The sequence below is a fragment of the Stigmatopora argus genome, chromosome 2 (assembly GCF_051989625.1).
Source record: "Stigmatopora argus isolate UIUO_Sarg chromosome 2, RoL_Sarg_1.0, whole genome shotgun sequence".
NCBI lineage: Eukaryota > Metazoa > Chordata > Actinopteri > Syngnathiformes > Syngnathidae > Stigmatopora > Stigmatopora argus.
The window spans coordinates 96,351-115,036 of NC_135388.1; the positions used below are offsets into that span (position 1 = coordinate 96,351).

At 52.6% G+C, this 18,686-nt stretch overlaps 2 protein-coding genes and 3 long non-coding RNA genes across 9 annotated transcripts; 3 read left to right on the top strand and 2 right to left on the bottom strand.

The window, feature by feature from the left end:
• Positions 1–1,050: 1,050 nt before the first annotated feature.
• LOC144067823 (uncharacterized) lies at positions 1,051–5,084 on the top strand. Its single transcript, XM_077591809.1, has 6 exons — positions 1,051–1,205; positions 2,176–2,432; positions 2,634–2,669; positions 3,146–3,317; positions 3,423–3,547; positions 4,792–5,084. Exons 4-6 carry the CDS (start codon positions 3,176–3,178, stop codon positions 4,969–4,971), a joined length of 447 nt encoding a protein of 148 aa, XP_077447935.1. The 5' UTR covers positions 1,051–1,205; positions 2,176–2,432; positions 2,634–2,669; positions 3,146–3,175; the 3' UTR covers positions 4,972–5,084.
• Positions 2,491–5,391, bottom strand: LOC144067831 (uncharacterized). Its single transcript, XR_013298050.1, has 2 exons — positions 4,476–5,391; positions 2,491–4,097 (listed from the first exon to the last, which is right to left on the bottom strand). It is a non-coding gene; the product is annotated as an uncharacterized LOC144067831 (long non-coding RNA).
• An 86-nt stretch (positions 5,392–5,477) lies between these two features.
• Positions 5,478–14,212, top strand: adamts17 (ADAM metallopeptidase with thrombospondin type 1 motif, 17). 2 transcript variants are annotated; one of them, XM_077591789.1, is made up of 24 exons: positions 5,478–5,496; positions 5,582–5,768; positions 6,562–6,863; positions 6,992–7,148; positions 7,822–7,988; positions 8,075–8,158; positions 8,607–8,764; positions 8,859–8,902; positions 9,186–9,291; positions 9,721–9,861; positions 9,943–10,093; positions 10,566–10,667; positions 10,779–10,924; positions 11,151–11,320; positions 11,401–11,534; positions 11,620–11,740; positions 11,830–11,910; positions 11,990–12,150; positions 12,316–12,475; positions 12,549–12,684; positions 12,762–12,969; positions 13,045–13,218; positions 13,345–13,519; positions 13,661–14,212. In XM_077591789.1, the coding sequence occupies exons 2-24, from the start codon at positions 5,711–5,713 to the stop codon at positions 13,807–13,809; spliced, it is 3,285 nt and encodes a 1,094-aa protein (XP_077447915.1). In that variant the 5' UTR covers positions 5,478–5,496; positions 5,582–5,710; the 3' UTR covers positions 13,810–14,212. The 2 variants fall into 2 exon arrangements, with proteins under 2 accessions (XP_077447915.1, XP_077447923.1); XM_077591797.1 differs by lacking the exon at positions 5,478–5,496 and having other exon boundaries at positions 5,531–5,768; positions 12,316–12,457; positions 13,661–14,211.
• Positions 14,213–14,595: 383 nt separating this feature from the next.
• On the top strand, positions 14,596–16,606 carry LOC144065370 (uncharacterized). 4 transcript variants are annotated; one of them, XR_013297162.1, is made up of 6 exons: positions 14,602–15,031; positions 15,808–15,899; positions 16,001–16,092; positions 16,176–16,263; positions 16,359–16,378; positions 16,539–16,606. It is a non-coding gene; the product is annotated as an uncharacterized LOC144065370 (long non-coding RNA). The 4 variants fall into 4 exon arrangements; XR_013297169.1 differs by lacking the exon at positions 14,602–15,031 and adding an exon at positions 15,044–15,334; XR_013297168.1 differs by lacking the exon at positions 16,176–16,263 and having other exon boundaries at positions 14,596–15,031.
• A 47-nt stretch (positions 16,607–16,653) lies between these two features.
• On the bottom strand, positions 16,654–18,430 carry LOC144070714 (uncharacterized). Its single transcript, XR_013299440.1, has 5 exons — positions 18,309–18,430; positions 18,040–18,117; positions 17,126–17,191; positions 16,898–17,042; positions 16,654–16,775 (listed from the first exon to the last, which is right to left on the bottom strand). It is a non-coding gene; the product is annotated as an uncharacterized LOC144070714 (long non-coding RNA).
• Positions 18,431–18,686: the final 256 nt, after the last annotated feature.

Here is an 18,686-nt window from a genome sequence, read left to right on the forward strand (position 1 = left end):
ATGTCCCGGACAGGACGTCCCTTCCGGCACAAGGCTCGCCGCCCGCACCGGATCAGATCTCCCTTCTGGCTCGGGGCCGGTCTCCGCCCGGCCCTCGGAAGGATGGGTGGTCCGGCGAGTGAGCAAATACCACGGGACTTGGCGCCAGTTGAGCGCGCCCGTGAGGATAATGCATAACTGTCTGCTGGGGCTAAACAGAAAAGCACCTGAATTGGCAACCTCCCCCCAAAATAAGACCTTGAACAAGTTGCCGCCAAGTGGCATGAAAAAAAAAAAGTGCTACCAGAATAAGATGAGCCAACCCAGTCGGTAATTGATTTTTGCCAATCCAAGGTATACTTTTCCCCAGAAGCTTCCTTAAAAAGGCAAAATCATTTCTTTCAATCTTTGCTTTTATTTATGGCACCGACCCAATGACGAATGTGGCCGGCGCCCTCGGCCGTCCAACTCGTGTCGATCTAGAACGTGGGTGGGCAAACTATTCCACTGCGAGCCCCCCTGCAGTGGCTGCGGGGGTGCAGGTTTTCATTCCAAGCCCGACAGAGGAAAGCTTTCCACCAAAACTGCCGTGTAACAAGTGCAATCAGTGGATTGGCGTCAGGTGCTGTCCAAATCAGCACACCCCACCCCCGTTTCTTGAACTGTCTCCCGGAAGCAAAAGGCGCAAAGTGCACCCACCCACCCAGCCACAGCCAACTTTGAGGACGCCTTTGCACACCCCTCCACCCCTGCTGCGGACTGTCCAAACCAGTCCCAAACTTTTTTGGACCTTTAAAAGGTGGGCGATCAAAGTGCAGACTTTTGACCATTTTGACCCATTGGATGAAATTGAAGCGTCGAACGTATGAAAAGGCAGCATTTGATAAGACGAGGCCTCAATTAACGGGGGTGGGCAAACTAAAAATAAACAAAGGGCCACAGGGGGTGTGGGTCAGGCTGCGGGGGTTTTCGTCCAAACCTCTAAAAGAGGAAAGCTTTCCACCAGTCTGGTACGTCGCAAGTGCAATCAGTGAATTGCAGTCAGGTGCTGGCCGTTTCAGCACACTCCACTCACCCACCCCCGTTGCTTGAACTGTCTGCCGGAAGCAAAAAGTGCAAAGTGCACCCACCCAGCCACAGCCAACTTCGAGGACGCCTTTGCACACCCCTCCACCCCTGCTGCGGACTGTCCAAGCCAGTCAGAAACCTTTTTGGACCTTTAAAACGTGGGCGATCAAAGTGCAGACTTTTGACCATTTTGACCCATTGGATGAAATTGAAGCGTCGAACGTATGAAAAGGCAGCATTTGATAAGACGAGGCCTCAATTAACGGGGGTGGGCAAACTAAAAGTAAACAAAGGGCCACAGGGGGTGTGGGTTAGGCTGCGGGGGTTTTCGTCCAAACCTCTAAAAGAGGAAAGCTTTCCACCAGTTTGGTATGTCGCAAGTGCAATCAGTGAATTGCAGTCAGGTGCTGGCCGTTTCAGCACACCTCACCCAACCCCCGTTGCTTGAACTGTGTCTGTCGGTCTGTACTGGATGGATTGGAAGGGGAAAATACTGGATCTGTCTCGGAACTGGACGATGAATGGACTTCCGGACACCAGCTTACGGAAGCGCCGGTGTCACGGCGACGGGACCGGACGTCGGCGGCGGCCCAAGAGTCGGATGTCAGAAACGAGGACTCGCTGTTGTTGCTGCCATTGTTGTTGTTGTTGTTGTTGTCACGAATGGGACGGCGGCATTTATTAGACCCATTTCCCGCCATTGGACAGCCGGCACGCTTTGGCGCCATTAAATTAGCGCGAGGGACGTCACGGGCGGGTGTCGCTAATTGAGGCGCTGCTCCGCTCATCTTCTACCATTTTCCTGCAAAAAAGATCTAATCAAAATCCACTTTAGTCCGACGTCCGGGCAATTGGCTCGAAATTGGCGTCCTGGCCGCTGATTGACTCGGCTTTTTGTTTGCAGCCTAAAGAGTACAAAAACCAAGCGCTAGCATTTCATAGACTTGTGAAGCCTTTATTTGTCATTGTTTTTCAAAAGCAATCATTTTGTCATGGTGACATGATATATTGGTGTTTTTTCTTTCATGTTTTTGCTCAAATGAATAAGTTCATTGATACATTCATCAAATAGTTTGGTGATTTGCTCTGCTACTTGGTCAACTTGCCGATTTCTTGTTCATTTTCAAGGCATTTCGGGGTCACGGAGCGACCGATCCATTGATACGCCTTGACTTCCTGTCCATTTGCGGCCTATTTCTGAATGGCAAATTGTTGATGTCAATCCATTTGCGCTCATCCAACGTCTGTCCGTCCGTCTGTCGCTCGCTCCGTCCGATCGGCCGTCGCCAGGGCAACCGTGACATGCTCGGCCAGCCACGGGAAGTTAAAAAGGGCGCCGCGGCCACCTCCGCGTCAGTCGGCCGCCCGCCAAGACGCGCTCGCAGGTGAGTAACCATCTTAATGGTGAAAATGTCCAATTGGACCTCTAGACGTAGCACTTGTTTGAATTCCTCGACGGCCAATGATGGTGAAAGCTAGATGGAGATAGTTTCTATTGGATATATTGTACTTTATATTGCTTTGGAAAGTTTGCACTGAAATTGCCGTCAATTTCAAATTGACTTGAGCTTTTTTTTTCTTTCCAGGAAGAAAAGAATTTTCATCAAATCCATTTTTGTCAGGTAACCATTTCAAATGTAAATCCATTTTTCAGGGGATGGTTTCAAAAGAAAATACATTTTTTTCAGATGACCATTTCAAAAGAAAATGCATTTTTTTCAGATGACCATTTCAAAAGAAAATGCATTTTTTCAGGTGACCATGTAGAAAAAAATCGATGACCCTTGTGTGTGTGTTGTCTTTTGGTTTCAATTTGCTATGTTTTGGGCCAAATCCGAATCCACCTTTGATGCACCTCCCTTTCCGGTTAAAAAAGAGATCGATTCTTTGTGAAATGTGAAAATGTCGACGTTCCGTCCGTTGGAAACGAATGGTTGTTTTGGTGGGAAGAGGCCCCGTTTTTGCCTCAGCGTCAACGCTTGGGGGGACCAAATGGGAAGAGCTCAATACTCTGCCGGCCCCCCCCCCGCTTGAAAACAAACGTTTGTCCCGCTTCCAACCAACGGGGTGGCCATCTCTCTCCGTCCGTCAATGGCAGGGAAAGGCTCGACCCCGCCCGGCGTGTAGGATGCGCTCCGGTTCCGGCGTGGTGCCGTACCGCCGCTGGCTGTTGTGCCTGCTGTGCCTGTCGTGCCTGCAAGGCCTGTCGTCGGCGCTGCTCCGACCGCGGATGGACGCCGACCCGCCGGGCGTCTTTCTGTCACAATTAGGTGCGACCTTTGGCACGACTATTTTCTGGTGGGGTTCAACTCTGTCCTCACTCCAGTCATTTTACCTGGCTCTTTTTTTGGGGGGGGGGGGGGACGCAACCACAGCGAGGAGCCGCGCCCGGGAGAAGAGGCCCGAGCCCGCCCCCGGAGGACAGGCGCGTATATACGGGAGACTCGGCGGCGACGGCGGCGGCGGCTTCCCCATGGAGGGCGATTCTTTGGAGCAGCTGGTGAGAACTCTCTTCTCTTCCTTTTTCGATGTAATGATGATGAATCTTATGAAGACTTCTTTTGGGGGGGGGAAAAAACTCCAGTTAGAATGTGTTGCGTTTGAATTCCTCTTCAAAGGCCGATTTTTACTATGGGCACGCTAACCCCCCTGACTAATACCACACATGACCACTTGAAGTTAGTGGCGCAGCCCGTCTAAAGGAGGCATGCTTCTCTCTAGCGTCAGGAAAGCGTCACCGCAACTCGTCTAAAATGGGCTCATCAAAAGTTCGTATTTTTTCCTCCGACTGGAACACATTTCTCATGATGACGTAGTTGAGGGTTTCACATCACAGAAGGCCAGAAAAGTGACGTTTTCCGTTCATTCCACGCGTAAGTGTCGAAACGTGTATTTCTAATAAACGGAATCCTATCCATAATGTCATCCGCCCAGGGTGCCAAATGAGCCAGGCGTTTCTGTGATTTGAATCTGGCTCATTTCCTTTCAATCTACCAGTCATTTTCCAGGTCATTTCCTGTTGGTCTTGCTTTGGAGCAGCGGTCGGGAACCTTTTTGAAAGAGAGAGCCATAAATAATTCTTATTTTCTAATGTTATTGCTAAAGAGCCATTCTCAAAATGTAAAAGTAAAAATGTATGAAAATGTGCGATTATTATTATTATTTTTTTGTCATTTCACCACTTTTTAATCACAAAAAGTCTCTGAAATCTTTTGACAAAATTTTTATCCTGTTGCTAATGAATCAGTATCAATGAGATGATACATGCAGAAGAGTCATGAATAACTAAATTATGATTAAAGTGGTGCTAGAGCTAGTCTCAACGCCACCGTGTCGATGTGACACTCCTATTGGTGCGTTCGGGACTCTGCTCTCTCACTAGTGATGAACATATTTGACCTCACAGGTTAGTGGAGCGCCATACGCACCCATGGAAAGAGCCACATATGGCTCCCGAGCCGTAGGTTCCCTACCCCTGCTTTGGAGGCAGCATTTGTAGGCCCTCCTTTTGTTTTGTTTTGGGTGGCTCAACTGGGAATTGGCCCCAACTCACCAGGAGCCGGCCTGAAATGCCCCCAAATCAGTAGGAAATCATCTGATCTGAAGTCAACAGGCCGTGGTGCCAAATGGCAACAGGAAGTAAGCCAAGATGAACAGGAAGTGTGGACTTTGGCCAGCGTTCGCGTTGCTCCCAACGACCCCAAGCTCTATTTCTGAGAAGGTTTTTTTTGTGTGTGTGTTTAGGAGCCGTCGTCCGGTGAGGCGTCGCGGTGGTCGCGCTCGCCGCGCCGCTGCGTCCGTCGCCAGCAGTCGTGCTCGGCCTTGCCCTGCTGCGACGCTTGCGACACTTGCTACTGCCGCTTCTTCACCGCCATCTGCTACTGCCGACGCATCGGCCACGTTTGCCCGCTGCCGCGTACCTGAAGCCAGCGCCCTCTTCCTCCTTTTGCTCCTCCCTTCTCCTCTTTTACGTCTTTTTCTTCGTCATTGTCGTCTGGCATCCTCACTCTGCTGCTAATAAATGAAGTCACCCGTTGGTTTGTCTTGCTTTTAGTGCTTTGCCTCTCAAAATGGATCTTTGCCAATCCACGACTATTTGGAGACTTGAAACTCCTGATGGTGATGAAAAGTTTGGAGAGATCAAGATGATCCAAAGCCTCTTTACAAAAGCTTTTTTTCGCTCACCAGAGATGTCAATGCATTTCAAGTCCGAGTTTGACGTTAAAAAATGAATCGGAAGTGACTCAAATTGGGAGTAAAGCATCCCTTGGGGATTTTCTAGTGGAGTTTGGGTTAGTCGCGTTTTTGATGCACCGCGCATGCGCCCAGAGACAAAAACCACCCCCTCCCTCTCTCTGGCGGCCCACGTGTAAGGTTTCACTTCCCGCCCAACTCACGTTGACATTCGCGCCGGCCAATGAGCTGCGGGCTTTTTCCTGGAGCCCGAAGGTAAAGGCCCCAATCAACAAGCGGTTGAGTTCCCGTGGGCGTTCCCCGGGCCCTCTTGACTCGCTCCACTTTTTTTTGGGACAAGGGAAAAAGTGGGCAAAGAGTCAAGCCGCTTCTTCGTCCGAGTCCGAGTCCCGAGTTCGAGGTGTGGTCCCGGTCGTGGCGTGCGGCTCCGGTCCCGGTCCGGGGAACGACGGTCGTCGGCTTCTTCGGCATGCGGAGCTGCCGTGTGGTGCGCCTGTTGGTGGCGCTGTTGTGCGCGGAAGTGGCCGGTAAGTCCGCTCGCTCGCTCGCTCGAGTAACGGAGTTCACCAAGTTGATGGATCGACCGACCGACCGACCGACGGACCGACTGACTTGCTAGCGACAGCTTTCGGCTGTCTGTCACCTTCCAAAAATCTTGTCGTCCATCTGGGAGGAAAATGCATGTCAAGTTGCAAAGGCTGAATCCAAAGCCCAAAGCCCACACCCCCCCTCCTACACCCCCGCCCCCGCCAGTCCTTGGTTGGCTTGTTTTGCTTTTGCTGGCTGAGCTTAATGACGAGGAAGAAGCAAAGCCAAGTTCTGGAAACCTGCAAATCCATCATCAGCTAACTTGGCTTTGTTTTGCTAAGCGTTGACACCGTTAGCTAAACTCTCTCTTCTCTTGAATTGGCACTGGGCTTCGTTGGGTTGGCTTGGCCACTCTCTCCAGATGTTAGCGGAGGAAGAAAAGACAAGGCCGTTAGTCGTTGGCCGCCTTTGCCGGCGATGGACGTTCGATCGCGGCCCGGACGGATCGGATGCCCGTCGCCGTCAGTGGGACCGAAACGGCCCCCCCCGTGCGTCGCCGGCCATCCCACCGGTGACGCTTTCCACGGCTCCTCGTCCAGATCTCCCAATTCCGTCTTTCTCTCGTTGGCCGATATTCTCCGGGCCGACGGGACGCCCCCCGCTCCCAAAAAAGAGACCGGCTCTTCTTAGCGAGGGGGAACTTTCTTTCCACGACCAAACGTAGAGAGGCGGACAAAACCTAAAACCCTCTAGTCATGGGCGGAGCGTTGACGCCGGGATGCCTTTGCACAGTGGCGGCGGCACCGCCGCTCGCCGGCGAGGCCACGGAGCGGGCGGAGGCGGTCCCCACTTTGCTGTCGCCGCTCGCCGACCCCGAGCGCCTGCTGGTGTCGCTGACGGCGTTCGGAACCGACCTCCGACTGGAAGCCCGGAGAAACGGAGACGGCGCCCCACCGGTGGAGGTGGAGGAGCGGCGGGCCGGCCGGATTTCGCCCGCCGCCGTGCCGCCGGACCGGAACCGATTCTGCCTCTACTCGGGATGGGTTCGGGACCGACCCGGGTCGCTGGTGTCCTTGACTGCCTGCGGAGGCCTGGTACAAACCACGCAAACATGCGCACACACATGCGCACACACACACCTTTTAGCGCCGTGCGTTTTGTGAGGATTCTTCCGTTAAACGGTGGCATCTTTTTCAAAGGACGCGTGCTCTCTGCGTTCCAGACGGCTCTGGTGCACTTGGAGGGCGAGGTTCTGCTGGTCCGACCTCCGGAGGGACGCAATTTTAGCGGCTTCGGCTCCTTCTCGGGAGTCAAACATCGGCTGCAGCGCCGGCGGGACGCGTCGCCGCGCTGCGGAACCACGCCGGAGCGGGAAGCAGGTCAGTGCGGGGCCTTTGACCACGTGTTCTGCTAGCGCCGGAGCGGGGTCGCCGGAGCGGGGTCGCCGGAGCGGGGTCGCCGGAGCGGGGTCGCCCGAGCTGGGTCGCCGTCGAGACGCGACGACGCTGTGCCTCGTCATTCCCCCAGCTCTATTGCTTCAAAACCGGAGCCATCCTCTTTTTTTTAGACTGCCCGAAATGAGCTAAAATCAACAGGAATGTAAGAAAGTCAGCCCGGAATGCCCCAAAAGGAACCAAAAAATGAGCCAGGGTCAACAGAAAGGCGCCCGCAAATGCCCCAAAACCAACGGGAAGCCACCAATACGTAGGAAGGCACCCACCCAATGGCCGAAAATCAACGGGAAATGGTTGAAAATGCGCAGAAAGGGAGTCGTCGGAAATAAAAACAATGGGATAAAGGGATAGGCACCGGCACCCCCGCGACCCTAACCAGGATAAAGCGGTTCAGAAAATGAGAGGAGATGAGGATCTTGCCATTTATGGCAGCCAATGAAAGCCAACGGCAAGTGAGCGCAAGTCTCCGGGAAGCGCAAAGACGCCCCCCTTTTGCGGTCGTCGGGGGCCGCCGACGGCGAGGACCGCCCGCCGGGACCGGCCAGCCGGCCGGAAACGTCGGGCCCGTCTCCCAAAACGCCTTTGTGTGCGTCGGCAGGCCAGAAAAAGCGGGAGGCGTCGGCGGCGGGTCGAGAAAGTCGCGGCAAGCGCGCGCCGGAGGAGGACGCGTACACGCTGGAAACGCTGGTGGTGGCGGACGCCGACATGGTGCGCTACCACGGAGCGGACGCCGCCAAGAGGTTCTTGTTGACCGTCATGAACATGGTAAGCGCACGCGACGGGCGGCCGAACGCTCCGCCGTGGGCTACGATAGGACGTGGGGAGCGTCTCTCCCACCTGTGCTTTTTCAGGTCTACAACATGTTCCAGCACCCCAGCTTGGGCGTGAGCGTCAACGTGAGGGTCAGCAAGTTGCTCCTGCTCCACCAGCGCCCCGTAAGTGTCGACCGTCGGGCTCCGCTGCCGCCGGCGTGGCCGTTGGGCTCCGGCTCCCTCGCCGCTCCTATCCGATGCCGCAGCCGGTGACTTTAAAACGAGTACAAAGTGGAGCTTATTGGTGAAATGGGCTCCCACCGGGAATGAACGCTAGAGTTCTGCTAGCGTGGCGCGCTGCCGAGTAGCTCGCGTGACGCTACGTCCTGGCGAAATAGCGCTCGTCATGTCGCCACCGGAATTACCGGGGGGAAAAAAACGAGTCTTCCCCGAAGGAAGCGTTGTTTTTTTGGCCTCTTTGTGACACTTTTTCAAAAGGACGCGCAGACGCAGGGCGGGGGCGGGCCCATAACCTGGCGCTATCCGCGGCGTTTGCTCGGCTTTGGTTCCCCACGTCCTAACGCTCCCTTTCTTTCCTTCCCTTCTTCCCTGTGTGCACACGTGGCGTCAGGAGAAGCTGAAGGTGGGCCACCGCGGCGAGCGCTCGCTGGAGAGCTTCTGTCAGTGGCAGCAGCAAGAGTTCGGGGGGTCGCCGTACCCGGGTGCCGACGGCCTTCTCGGAGCACGCCGGCGAGCCCCGGCCGTGGACGCCGCCGTTCTCGTCACCAGGTGGGTGGCCTGGCCCCGGAGGTGGGGGGGGTCGGGGTTTCGGGGATGCTTGGAAATGGACTGAATGCTCTTGTTTATCTGCTGTGGATTTCAGGACGGACTTTTGCGTGCACAAGGAGGAGCCCTGCGACACTGTCGGTAAGCTGGCCTGACCTGGCCTGACCTGGCCTGCCCTAAGTCACTCTCCGTCCACTTGGGCACATTTGTCTTGAGCTCCTTGTCTTTTTTGAGTGAGAAGCGACGTTAGCCTTGGTAAATCAATCTTTTTTTTTCCTTCTTTCATGTGCAATTTTTGCCTTGAGGTCTTTTTCTGTGACTTTTGTGCTGTTTTTTGTGTGTCTTTGTCTGCCTTTTTTGGGGACGTTTTTGTTTCCAGCTGGACGAAAAACCATTTGACGACCACCTCTTGGCTTTTGTTCAGGTATCGCGTACCTGGGCGGGGCTTGCAGCGCCAAGAGGAAGTGCGTCTTGGCCGAGGACAACGGCCTCAATTTGGCCTTCACCATCGCACACGAGCTGGGGCACAAGTGAGTTAACGTCGCAACGGCTTGGTTTAGCTTAGCTTAGCTTAGCTTATTTTAGCTTATCTTATCTTATTTATATTATCTTATTTTAGATGAGCTTATCTTATCCTAGCTTATTTTAGATGAGCTTATCTTATTTTAGCTCATTTTAGATGATCTTATTTTAGCTTATTTTAGATGAGCTTATCTTATTTTAGCGTATTTTTAGCTTATTTCTATTTTATTTGAGCTTATTTTTAGCTTATTTCTAGCTTATTTCTATTTTATTTTATCTTATTTTTAGCTTATTTCTATTTGATCTTATTTTTAGCTTATTTCTATTTTATTTGATCTTATTTTTATCTTATTTTTAGCTTATTTCTATTTTATTTGAGCTTATTTTTAGCATATTTTAGCGTAGGTTAGTGGCTAAATTCCGGGGGCTGATTTTAGCATGGGCATGAGCCACGACGACGATCGCGCCTCCTGCGGCGGCCACGCCTACATCATGTCCGGTGAGTGGCTGAAGGGCCGCAACCCCAGCGACCTCTCGTGGTCGTCGTGCAGCCGCGACGACTTGGGCAAATTCCTCAGGTGAGTTTGCTGGTCCACGGTAGGACCCAGCGTCCCCGTCCCGCTCTACCTCCCAGCCCTCCCTCCCTGGCTCGTCCGCAGGTCCGAGTCCAGCGCTTGTCTGGTTCGCACGGACCCCGGGGGAGGCCACACGCCGCGCCTTCCTCACAAGCTCCCCGGCATGCATTACGGCGCCGAGGAGCAGTGCCGGATCCTCTTCGGAAACAACGCCACCTTCTGCTCCGACATGGAGGTGCGTCCTTTTTCGCCGTAGGCACGCGTGGCCCACGGGGGGGGGGGTCTCCTTCGACCCGGCCAACCGGGGTTCTAAAGTCATACCTCTACTTACGAATGCCTCTAGGTACGCCGTTTTCAGGTGAGCAATTTTTGGGTATGCCAATCAACGACTGGAGGTACGAAAAAGATCCAAGTTAGGAAAAAGTCCATGCATTTCCTTATCCGTTACGAAAAAAAGTTGCGGACGGAACGCATTCATTTCGTGAGTAGAGGAGAGTAGGACGGACTGTATTTCCGGCAAAAGCGCCACCAAAAGTAAAGATGCTTCCGTAAGAGAATCATGTGGCATCGTGGATTTTTCAAAAGTTCCCCAAAAACTGACGCGCGGTCGCCGCCTCGTTGTCGGAAAAATCGTCTGGTTTGAAAAGGACCGGCGCTCTTTGCTTTTCTGGCAAAAAGACGGAATGTTTCCCTCCGTTCTTTCGTAGCACCTGATGTGCGCCGGCCTGTGGTGCCTGCTGGAGGGCGAGGCTTCTTGCAAGACTAAACTGGACCCTCCGCTGGACGGAACGCAGTGCGGGGTGGACAAGGTAGGATTTGCCGGGACCTGGTCCTCGGTCCTCGGTCCTCGGCCTCCGTCTCGCCGAGTCCGTCCTTCTCAACTCGGCTCATCGGCCATGTCCCTCCCGTGCTCGTTGCAGTGGTGCCGCGTGGGCGAGTGCGTGAGCAAGACTCCCATCCCGCAGCACGTGGACGGAGACTGGAGTCCGTGGGGTCCGTGGAGCATGTGCAGCCGCACCTGCGCCACCGGGGTCCAGTTCAGACAGAGGAAGTGCGACAACCCGCCGTAGGTAGCGCCGTGGGCCTTTTTAGTTTTAGCCACGCCCGGCCTTCGTCCGACTGACGCGTTTGAAGCGGGCGGGCGGGAGCGCCGGCGGTGGGTGGCGGCCGCGGTGGCCACCAATGAACGCCGGCTTCCGGAGCCGGCCGACAAACGTGGGCCAAATCACTTTTGCCGGTCGGGCGCCAATGGAAGTACGGCGCCTCGGACAGACGCCCTGGGCTTTCGGCAGGCCGGGTCCTGGCGGGCGGGCGTGCCAGAAGGCCAGCGTGGAGCACAAGGCCTGCGAAGGTCCCCCCTGCCCCGCCGGAACCCCCGGCTTCCGCGACCTTCAGTGCCTGTCCCACGACCGCCGCGTGGGCAAGAAGGAGGGCGCCGTCTTGACGGCCATCACGGACGACGGTGACGATCCGGTCGGCCGTCTTTCCGTCCGTCCGTGGCCCGGTCGTCCGCCCCCGCTTGACGAGCTGGAACGTCCGCAGAGCGGCCGTGCGCCTTGTTCTGCAGCCCGGCGGGTCGCGACCTCTCCGTGCCGCTGCCGGTGGCCGAAAGGGTGATGGACGGGACGCCGTGCGGCCCCTACGATGCCGACCTCTGCGTCAACGGCGCCTGTCGGGTGAGCCGGGGCCGGGCGAGTGCGGGCAAAGCCGACTGACCCTCGCCCTGGACAACAACAACAAAAAACCCACGTTTGTTTGCAGAAAATCGGCTGCGACGGCATCATCGGCTCCACCTCCACGGAAGACGTCTGCGGCGTCTGCAACGGGGACGGGGGATCCTGCTCCCTGGTCCGGGGGGACTTCAACCACAGCAGAGGCATGGGTAAAGAAGAACGCCGTGGCCAGAAAGACAAGGGACGATGGGCAGAGCCGGCCAAGCCAAATTTTGCCAGCCCGGCCTTTTTTCGCCAGGTTACGTGGAGGCGGCGGTCATTCCTGCCGGAGCGCGCCGGATTAAGGTGGTGGAGGACAAGCCTTCGCACAGCTTTCTGGGTAAGACGCCTTCAAATGCAACCCCGGGGCGAGCGCCCGACCGCCCGGTGACCAGCCGTGACCAAGCGTGGTCTTTCAGCCCTGAAAGACGGCGGCGGCAGGAAGTCCATCAACAGCGACTGGAAGATCGAGCTCCCCGGAGAGTTCCAGGTGGCCGGCACCACCGTCCGCTACGTGCGCAGGGGCCTTTGGGAGAAGATGTCGGCCAGGGGCCCCACCGACACGCCGCTCCATCTCATGGTCGGTCACATCCACCGCTAGACTTTGACCCCGCTCAATTCCTCCCCGCGTTCACCGGGCGCCGGGCCAGACAAACCTTTCCCGCCGGCCAGGATCGGCGCCAACTAACGGGCGCCAACGGTCGGCGGGGGGCCAACATTTACGGGCGCCGACGTGCTTTCGCAGGTGCTGCTCTTCCATGACCAAAGTTACGGGATTCACTACGAGTACACCCTGTCCCTGAACGCCTCGCGGGACCGCCAGGGCTCTCCGCACTACGCCTGGACCCACGGCGGCTGGGAGGAGTGCAGCGTGCACTGCGGAGGCGGTGAGCCATCTGGGCGAGGTCGGGGTCCCTGCAACGGACGTCCGGGGCCGACGTGGCCCCGAATCGATCTGTCCGTCTCCGTCCGGCTCAGGCGAGAGGAGGACGGCGGTGTCCTGCGTGCGTCTGACGGCCAATTCCACCGAGCCCGCCGCCGACGGCTTCTGTCACGACCAAACTCGGCCGCCGCCGCGAGTCGAGACTTGCAACGCTGAACCCTGCCGCCACCGGTAGGCGCCGGCGTCCGCCCGGGGCCTTCCCGAGGCCGTCCCGGGGCCGGGCTTCCTTCCGCGCCTTTGCTTTTCAGGTGGCTGACGGGCGAGTGGGAGGCGTGCTCGGCCTCGTGCGGCGCCGGCACGCGGCGGCGCCGGGCGTGGTGCGCGCTCCAGCGCTCCCACGGCGCGCCCACGCCGGCGACCGACGTCGCCCGCTGCCCCGGACCGGCGCCGACGCTCCTGCGGACCTGCTGGGGCCACCTCTGCCCGGGCGCGTGGGAGGCGTCGGAGTGGTCCCAGGTCGGCGGCGCGTCCGTCGCTCGCTCCTTTGACCCCGCGACGCCGGCCGTCACCTTTCCTTTTCCGGCCTCCTAGTGTTCGGAAGGTTGCGGCGCGGGGGTGCGTACCCGCACGGTCACCTGCGGCCACGCCGCCGACGGCGATGACGACGCCGGTGGCCGCTGCGACCCGCCGACGCGTCCCGCCGTCCAGGAAGCCTGCCGCGACCTCTCGCGCTGCTACGAGTGGCAGAGCGGCCAGTGGTCCAAGGTAGCTTTCCTGGCTTTGCGGACGCTTCCCGGAAGCCATTTTTTTTTTCCTGTCCTCCTTTCCCGTCAGTCTATTGAAATAAGTCAAGCGGACTGGGAAATGGCGCAACCTTTTTCCGCCCGCCAGTGCTCGTCGTCGTGCGGACGGGGCCTGCAGTCGCGTGTGGTGCAGTGCATGCACAAAGTGACGGGTCGCCACGGGGACGGGTGCCCGGCGGGCCCACGCCCGCCCGCCTACCGCCCCTGCCGCGCCGAGGGGGCCTGCCGCCCCGAGGCCAACGCCATCACCTCGCCCAGGCTAGGTGAGTCGGCCGGAGGTGGCTTCCTTCCTGCGTAAACCCCTCCCTCAATCCCGCCTGTGACGCCGCAGTCACTGTGTCCGCCGCCATCGTGTCTGTGGGCCGAACCGACCGACGTGTCTTTCCTCTCTGCCCGCCCGCCAGCCGCCCTGACGTCCAAGTGCACGGGCGACCAGTGGGCCGTGTACTGCCGCGTGATCCGGCAGAAGAAGCTGTGCCGGGACATGCGCTGGTACCAGCGCTGCTGCCGGACCTGCGGAGACTTTTACGCCAGCCACAACCAAAGCCATTGAGCCGCTCCAACGTAGGACTTTTTTTTTTTTCTTTTCTTTTTTCTTCCTCCCCGTCCGTCCGTCCGTCCGTCCGTCCGGCCGGCAGTCGCTGGCCGGCTCGGTCCGCCTCCCGTGTTCCTCACCGGCGGGAAGCAAGGAACGGAAGAACGGCGGTCGGTGGGAGCAACGGAAAGCTGTCGGTTGGCTCGCCGGCCGGCTACGGCCGTGGCGTCGCCGCCGCCGCCACCGCCGCCCTCCTCGGAGAAGCCCCAAAAGCAAAACCTTTAAGTGGCCCCAGGTGCTATTTTCTCAGGCGGAACATCTAAGTGTGTCCCCTGGTCAGTCAGTGTTTGGTGTATTTGATGTTCTCCATGGTGCTCTTTGCAATAAATGTTCTCTACCAGTGACAACGTTTCGAGATGATGAATTGAAGGAAGGGCTAGTCCAAAGATGAAGCAAAATAAAAACGGAGGTGTATCATCAGGCTTTTTGTTAATAAAATGACCCTGCATAGGCTTTTTTGACCATATATGGTAAGACTTTTTTTTAAAAAAAGACCATGTATTGTAAGGCTTTTTCCTGGAAAAAAATGACCATGTATAGCAAGACTTGTCTTTAAAAATTGACCATGTATAGTAAGGCTTTTATTACTATACACCCCTGGTATATAGTAAGGCTTTTTTTCTTTAAAAAACGACATAGTATAGTAAGGCTTTTTTTCTTAAAAAACGACATAGTATAGTAAGGCTTTTTTCCTAAAAAACGACATAGTATAGTAAGGTTTTTTTTCCTAAAAAACGACATAGTGTATATAGTAAGGCTTTTTTTCTTTAAAAAAAAACGACATAGTATAGTAAGGCTTTTTTTCTTAAAATACGACATAGTATATAGTAAGGCTTTTTAATTTGTAAAAAATGACCATGTATAGTAAGGCTTTTTTCTTTAAAAAATGACCATGTATAGTAAGGCTTTTTATTTTTAAAAAATGACCATGCAAAGTAAGGCTTTTTATATTTAAAAAAAAACCGAACACACTCTTTTACAGCATCAAGACTACAAAAATGGCGACTATAGTACGTCATCTTCCAAACATGGTCATTGAGTCGGGAGGACAAATCACCTCCTATGGGCGTGGTTACGCCCATTGGTGACGCAGGTGTGTAAATTATGCACATGCGCAGCATCTCGCCCCTTGGCGCAGCCATTTACATGCCGTCGGTCGAACGACTAGCACCCAAACGAGGTAAGCCCTAGACTAGAGCAATTTACTGTCCTATGTGCATTTTTAACACCCTACCGGGAGATTTTTTTAGGAATCAATTGAGCCAAAACGCCAACAAATCTGTTAGTTTATTGCCAGGTCGAACACACTGTCGACATTTGAAGTATGGGCTCCTTGGCATGTCACTAGCTAGCTTAGCATTAGCCTCACGACATTTGACTTCTAAAGTATTTTGTCCGTATTCTCTCCATTATTGAGTCGTGGGGGAAGACTTCATTTGATCAAACAAAGCCGAGATATCAACGGTCAGTTTGCCAGGTGAAGGTGTGTTGAATGTAATGATAGTTTTCACTGCGATTGCTAAACGCCCTTTTCCAATTTGTAATTCTGTTTTAAACAAAAATCATTGATACCAAAATGGTTAAGCCGACTTTCTCCTAATTTTTAACATCAGTCTGTATATTGAATCGCTTTGTCTGGAAAGGGGATTTTTTTTTCTTTTTTTCGGAGACCAACAGTTTATTATCTGTTGATCTTGAGAATGGGTAAATTCAAAATAAGGGCAAAGTAATAAAATATGTCAAACATGGGTGTATAATATGCACTAAAACAAATAAAACATAAATAAGATAAATAAATAAATAATAATAAAAATTAAAATAATAAATGAAACGTGACACATAACTTCCAGGGGAAATTAGCACCGAGCACTCACTAACTTATTTTCATTCTTTATCTTAATCATTTACTTTTAAGATTTCTCTTTCCTGTAATAATTGTTTGCACTTCCCAAATAGTTTGGTTCAATCAAGATGAAGCTGTTCCCGTGTGTCCAGAACCATGCACACCCTTGAGGGGAGAGGAGAGGAGACTGGGCCAAGGTATCAAGGTAATACTAATTACCCCCCAAAAAACCCACCTAAACACATCTGTTGAATCTCCAGTCTCTGTATATGATAACTTTTGCTCTATTTTTTTTGAATGCACCAGGTCCATGGTGATGTCCAGACCCTGGAGGACCACTTGATCTTCCCAGGTTGCCCACTTGAAGATGATGCATCGTCTCTGAATTCTGCTCTGAGGTTAATACCGTATTTTCACGCCTATTTGGCGCATTGTTTCTTACGCCGCAGTGTCAGTAACAAGTGCTATTTCTGTATTTTAGACACACAAAGCACGCACTATTTCGTATGGATTAAGATCGAAATGCGATTGCGCTGGCTACCGGAAGCAGCTTATTTCCGGGTTATATTGTAATGTATCCAAGTCAAAACATTCCTATCTTATTGACTAAAGTTGTGCAATTTACTAACCCCCCCCCCCCCCCCCCCCCCCTCTTATTTTATAGGTGATGTCCTGATCCCTAAGGTGAGGAGGATTTCTTTTTTTTTTTCAATCAGAAATTTCAATAAAAGAGATTTGAGTGTCATTTGTCTTTGTTAAAACACTTGGAGAAAAAAGACCCAAGACCCTCAATGGTCTTTTTTTTCCTTTTTTTGTTTATTCTAAATGTTGCTTTTGTCTACAGGTGAACACCAATCAATGTGATCCGAAGTGTGCAAATGTATTTCTTTGAATAAAAATTATAAAATGTCATTGTTGCTTGTATTCCTTTGCTAGTTCTATGAAGAAAAATACATGAGTATATTTCAAAGGTTTTATTTTCCCACAAAATAGAGTCATTGAAAAGTTCACAAGTCTTCCAGCAATTAAAGATGAGGTGGTGTTTCCATTGATGAATCTCTTCTTGGCAATGGATGGAATTCTGGGGAGAAAAAAAAAAGGTCAAAGCACAATAGACTAAGTCCAACATTAAAAAAAATAGACTGGGGGCCAGTTAGGTCAAAAGATTTGACCAAAAAACAATAACACTAAGTTAGGTTTTACCAACATCAGAAGGACCCATCTCTCTCTTTTCAGATGTAGTGGGAGATATACTGGATAGGGGCCCTCAAGATGTTGGTGTCAAAGGCTGTGCCACGCTCCAAAGTCACCTTTCTTTAGCGTTGATTTGCTAAACTTGAGTGGACCCCTGAAGAGAAGCAAAAAACAGAGTATTTTTAGTACACATGACATGAAAATAATAAATCAAATAAGCTGAAAAACAGGTCTTACGTCATACACGACTTCTTTGGTCTTGTAGATTTGGACAGCTTCCACCATCTCCGTGGCTTTAAACTTCTGCAAAACACCACAGCATGATTATGTCATTGCTTATTGAACCATTTTGATGCACAAATGACTCCCATTCAATCCAAAAAATAAAATACGTCTCACAAAGCTCTTAGACGGAGGAAAAATGGTTGTTTAAACGAGTCAAAAATGACCCCTGCGCTACGGTTGAATGAATGTCTCGCTTAGGTTTTGTCAAAACCACAATTAAAAATCAAAAGGTCCAAGCCCTGAAGTCTTCCTTTAGGAAAGGGAAGGGCAAAGGTTTATATAGACGTATTCTAGAAGTGTACTGTTTATTCCTTACACCTCCACTTGATGGCACTAGTGTGAGTGTGAGTTACCCACACAGGATCTTGCTATTAAAAATCAACGCCAACCCAGTTAAAGTGTCTTCATTCAAAATTGGAGTGTATCATAATAATAATAATCGGACATAGGCCCCTGTTGTCGTTATCACAACACAAAAAGCCTACTTGTCATCACACGCAGAAACTGCGTGTGACGAAATTGATGGTGCTTCTCCATAAGCTACGTTTACTCGGCAAAATGGCATTCTGCTATTGTGGATACAGGTCGCTTACCTCTCACTGTCTTCCACTTACCTTACTTCAGTCAGCTAGTAGGAGGCAGATCACCACCCAAACCTCTTTTTATATTACCGCAGAAGTGAATGTGTGTTATGTTACCGCGAGTTTAGATGTCTGATGGATGTGGGGAAAAAAACTGTCCTTAAGCTGGTCGCTGATATCTAAACATTACTGTGACAACAAAATTTCCCGAATACGGGATGAATAAAGTTATCCAATCCAATTACACGGGTAGAGGAATTAGAAGCTATTTAAAAAAAGACTCACTTTGCCGACAAACTGCTCCTTTTTGGCGGTTATGGCCACATTCTTGATGTTTCCCAGCAGTCTGTCCTCGTTGAGGGCCTGAAACACACAATGGAAGGGTTTCTTTTGAAACATTAAGAGCAATAGGTGACGCAATGTAGCCAACTTGCTAGCAAACATTTGTGTTTGCATCCACGTCGGGGCTACATCACGCCAATGAAGCACGTTCCCGTCAAAAAGCACTCTTCAAATGAGAACTGGGGCTACGAAATCCCCAAAAGACAAAGTACCGAACGCGCTGCATTGTCCTGGAAGAAGTTTGTCGAGTCTTTCTTCGGGAAATCGTCAATTCTGAACAGCAGCTCAGCAGTCCAACGCGCCCAGCCTCCTGCTCATCCGCCATTTTGAAAAATGGCGGCGTGGCTTTTGAACTCTGACCACAGCCACGCCTCGGCCACGCCTATTACACATAGACACAAAAAAAAGAGATCGTTTTCATCATAGAGTGCATTAGTCAGGGGGCTGGGGCTGCAAATACTTTTAGGTTGGGCATTAATACTTCAAAACAAATACATTGTTTTCATAATAACGTACTGTAAATACTTTTTGGTTGGGCTTTAATACTTTGAGATACAATATTGCATCTCCCTAGGCCGTATGTGGCCCAC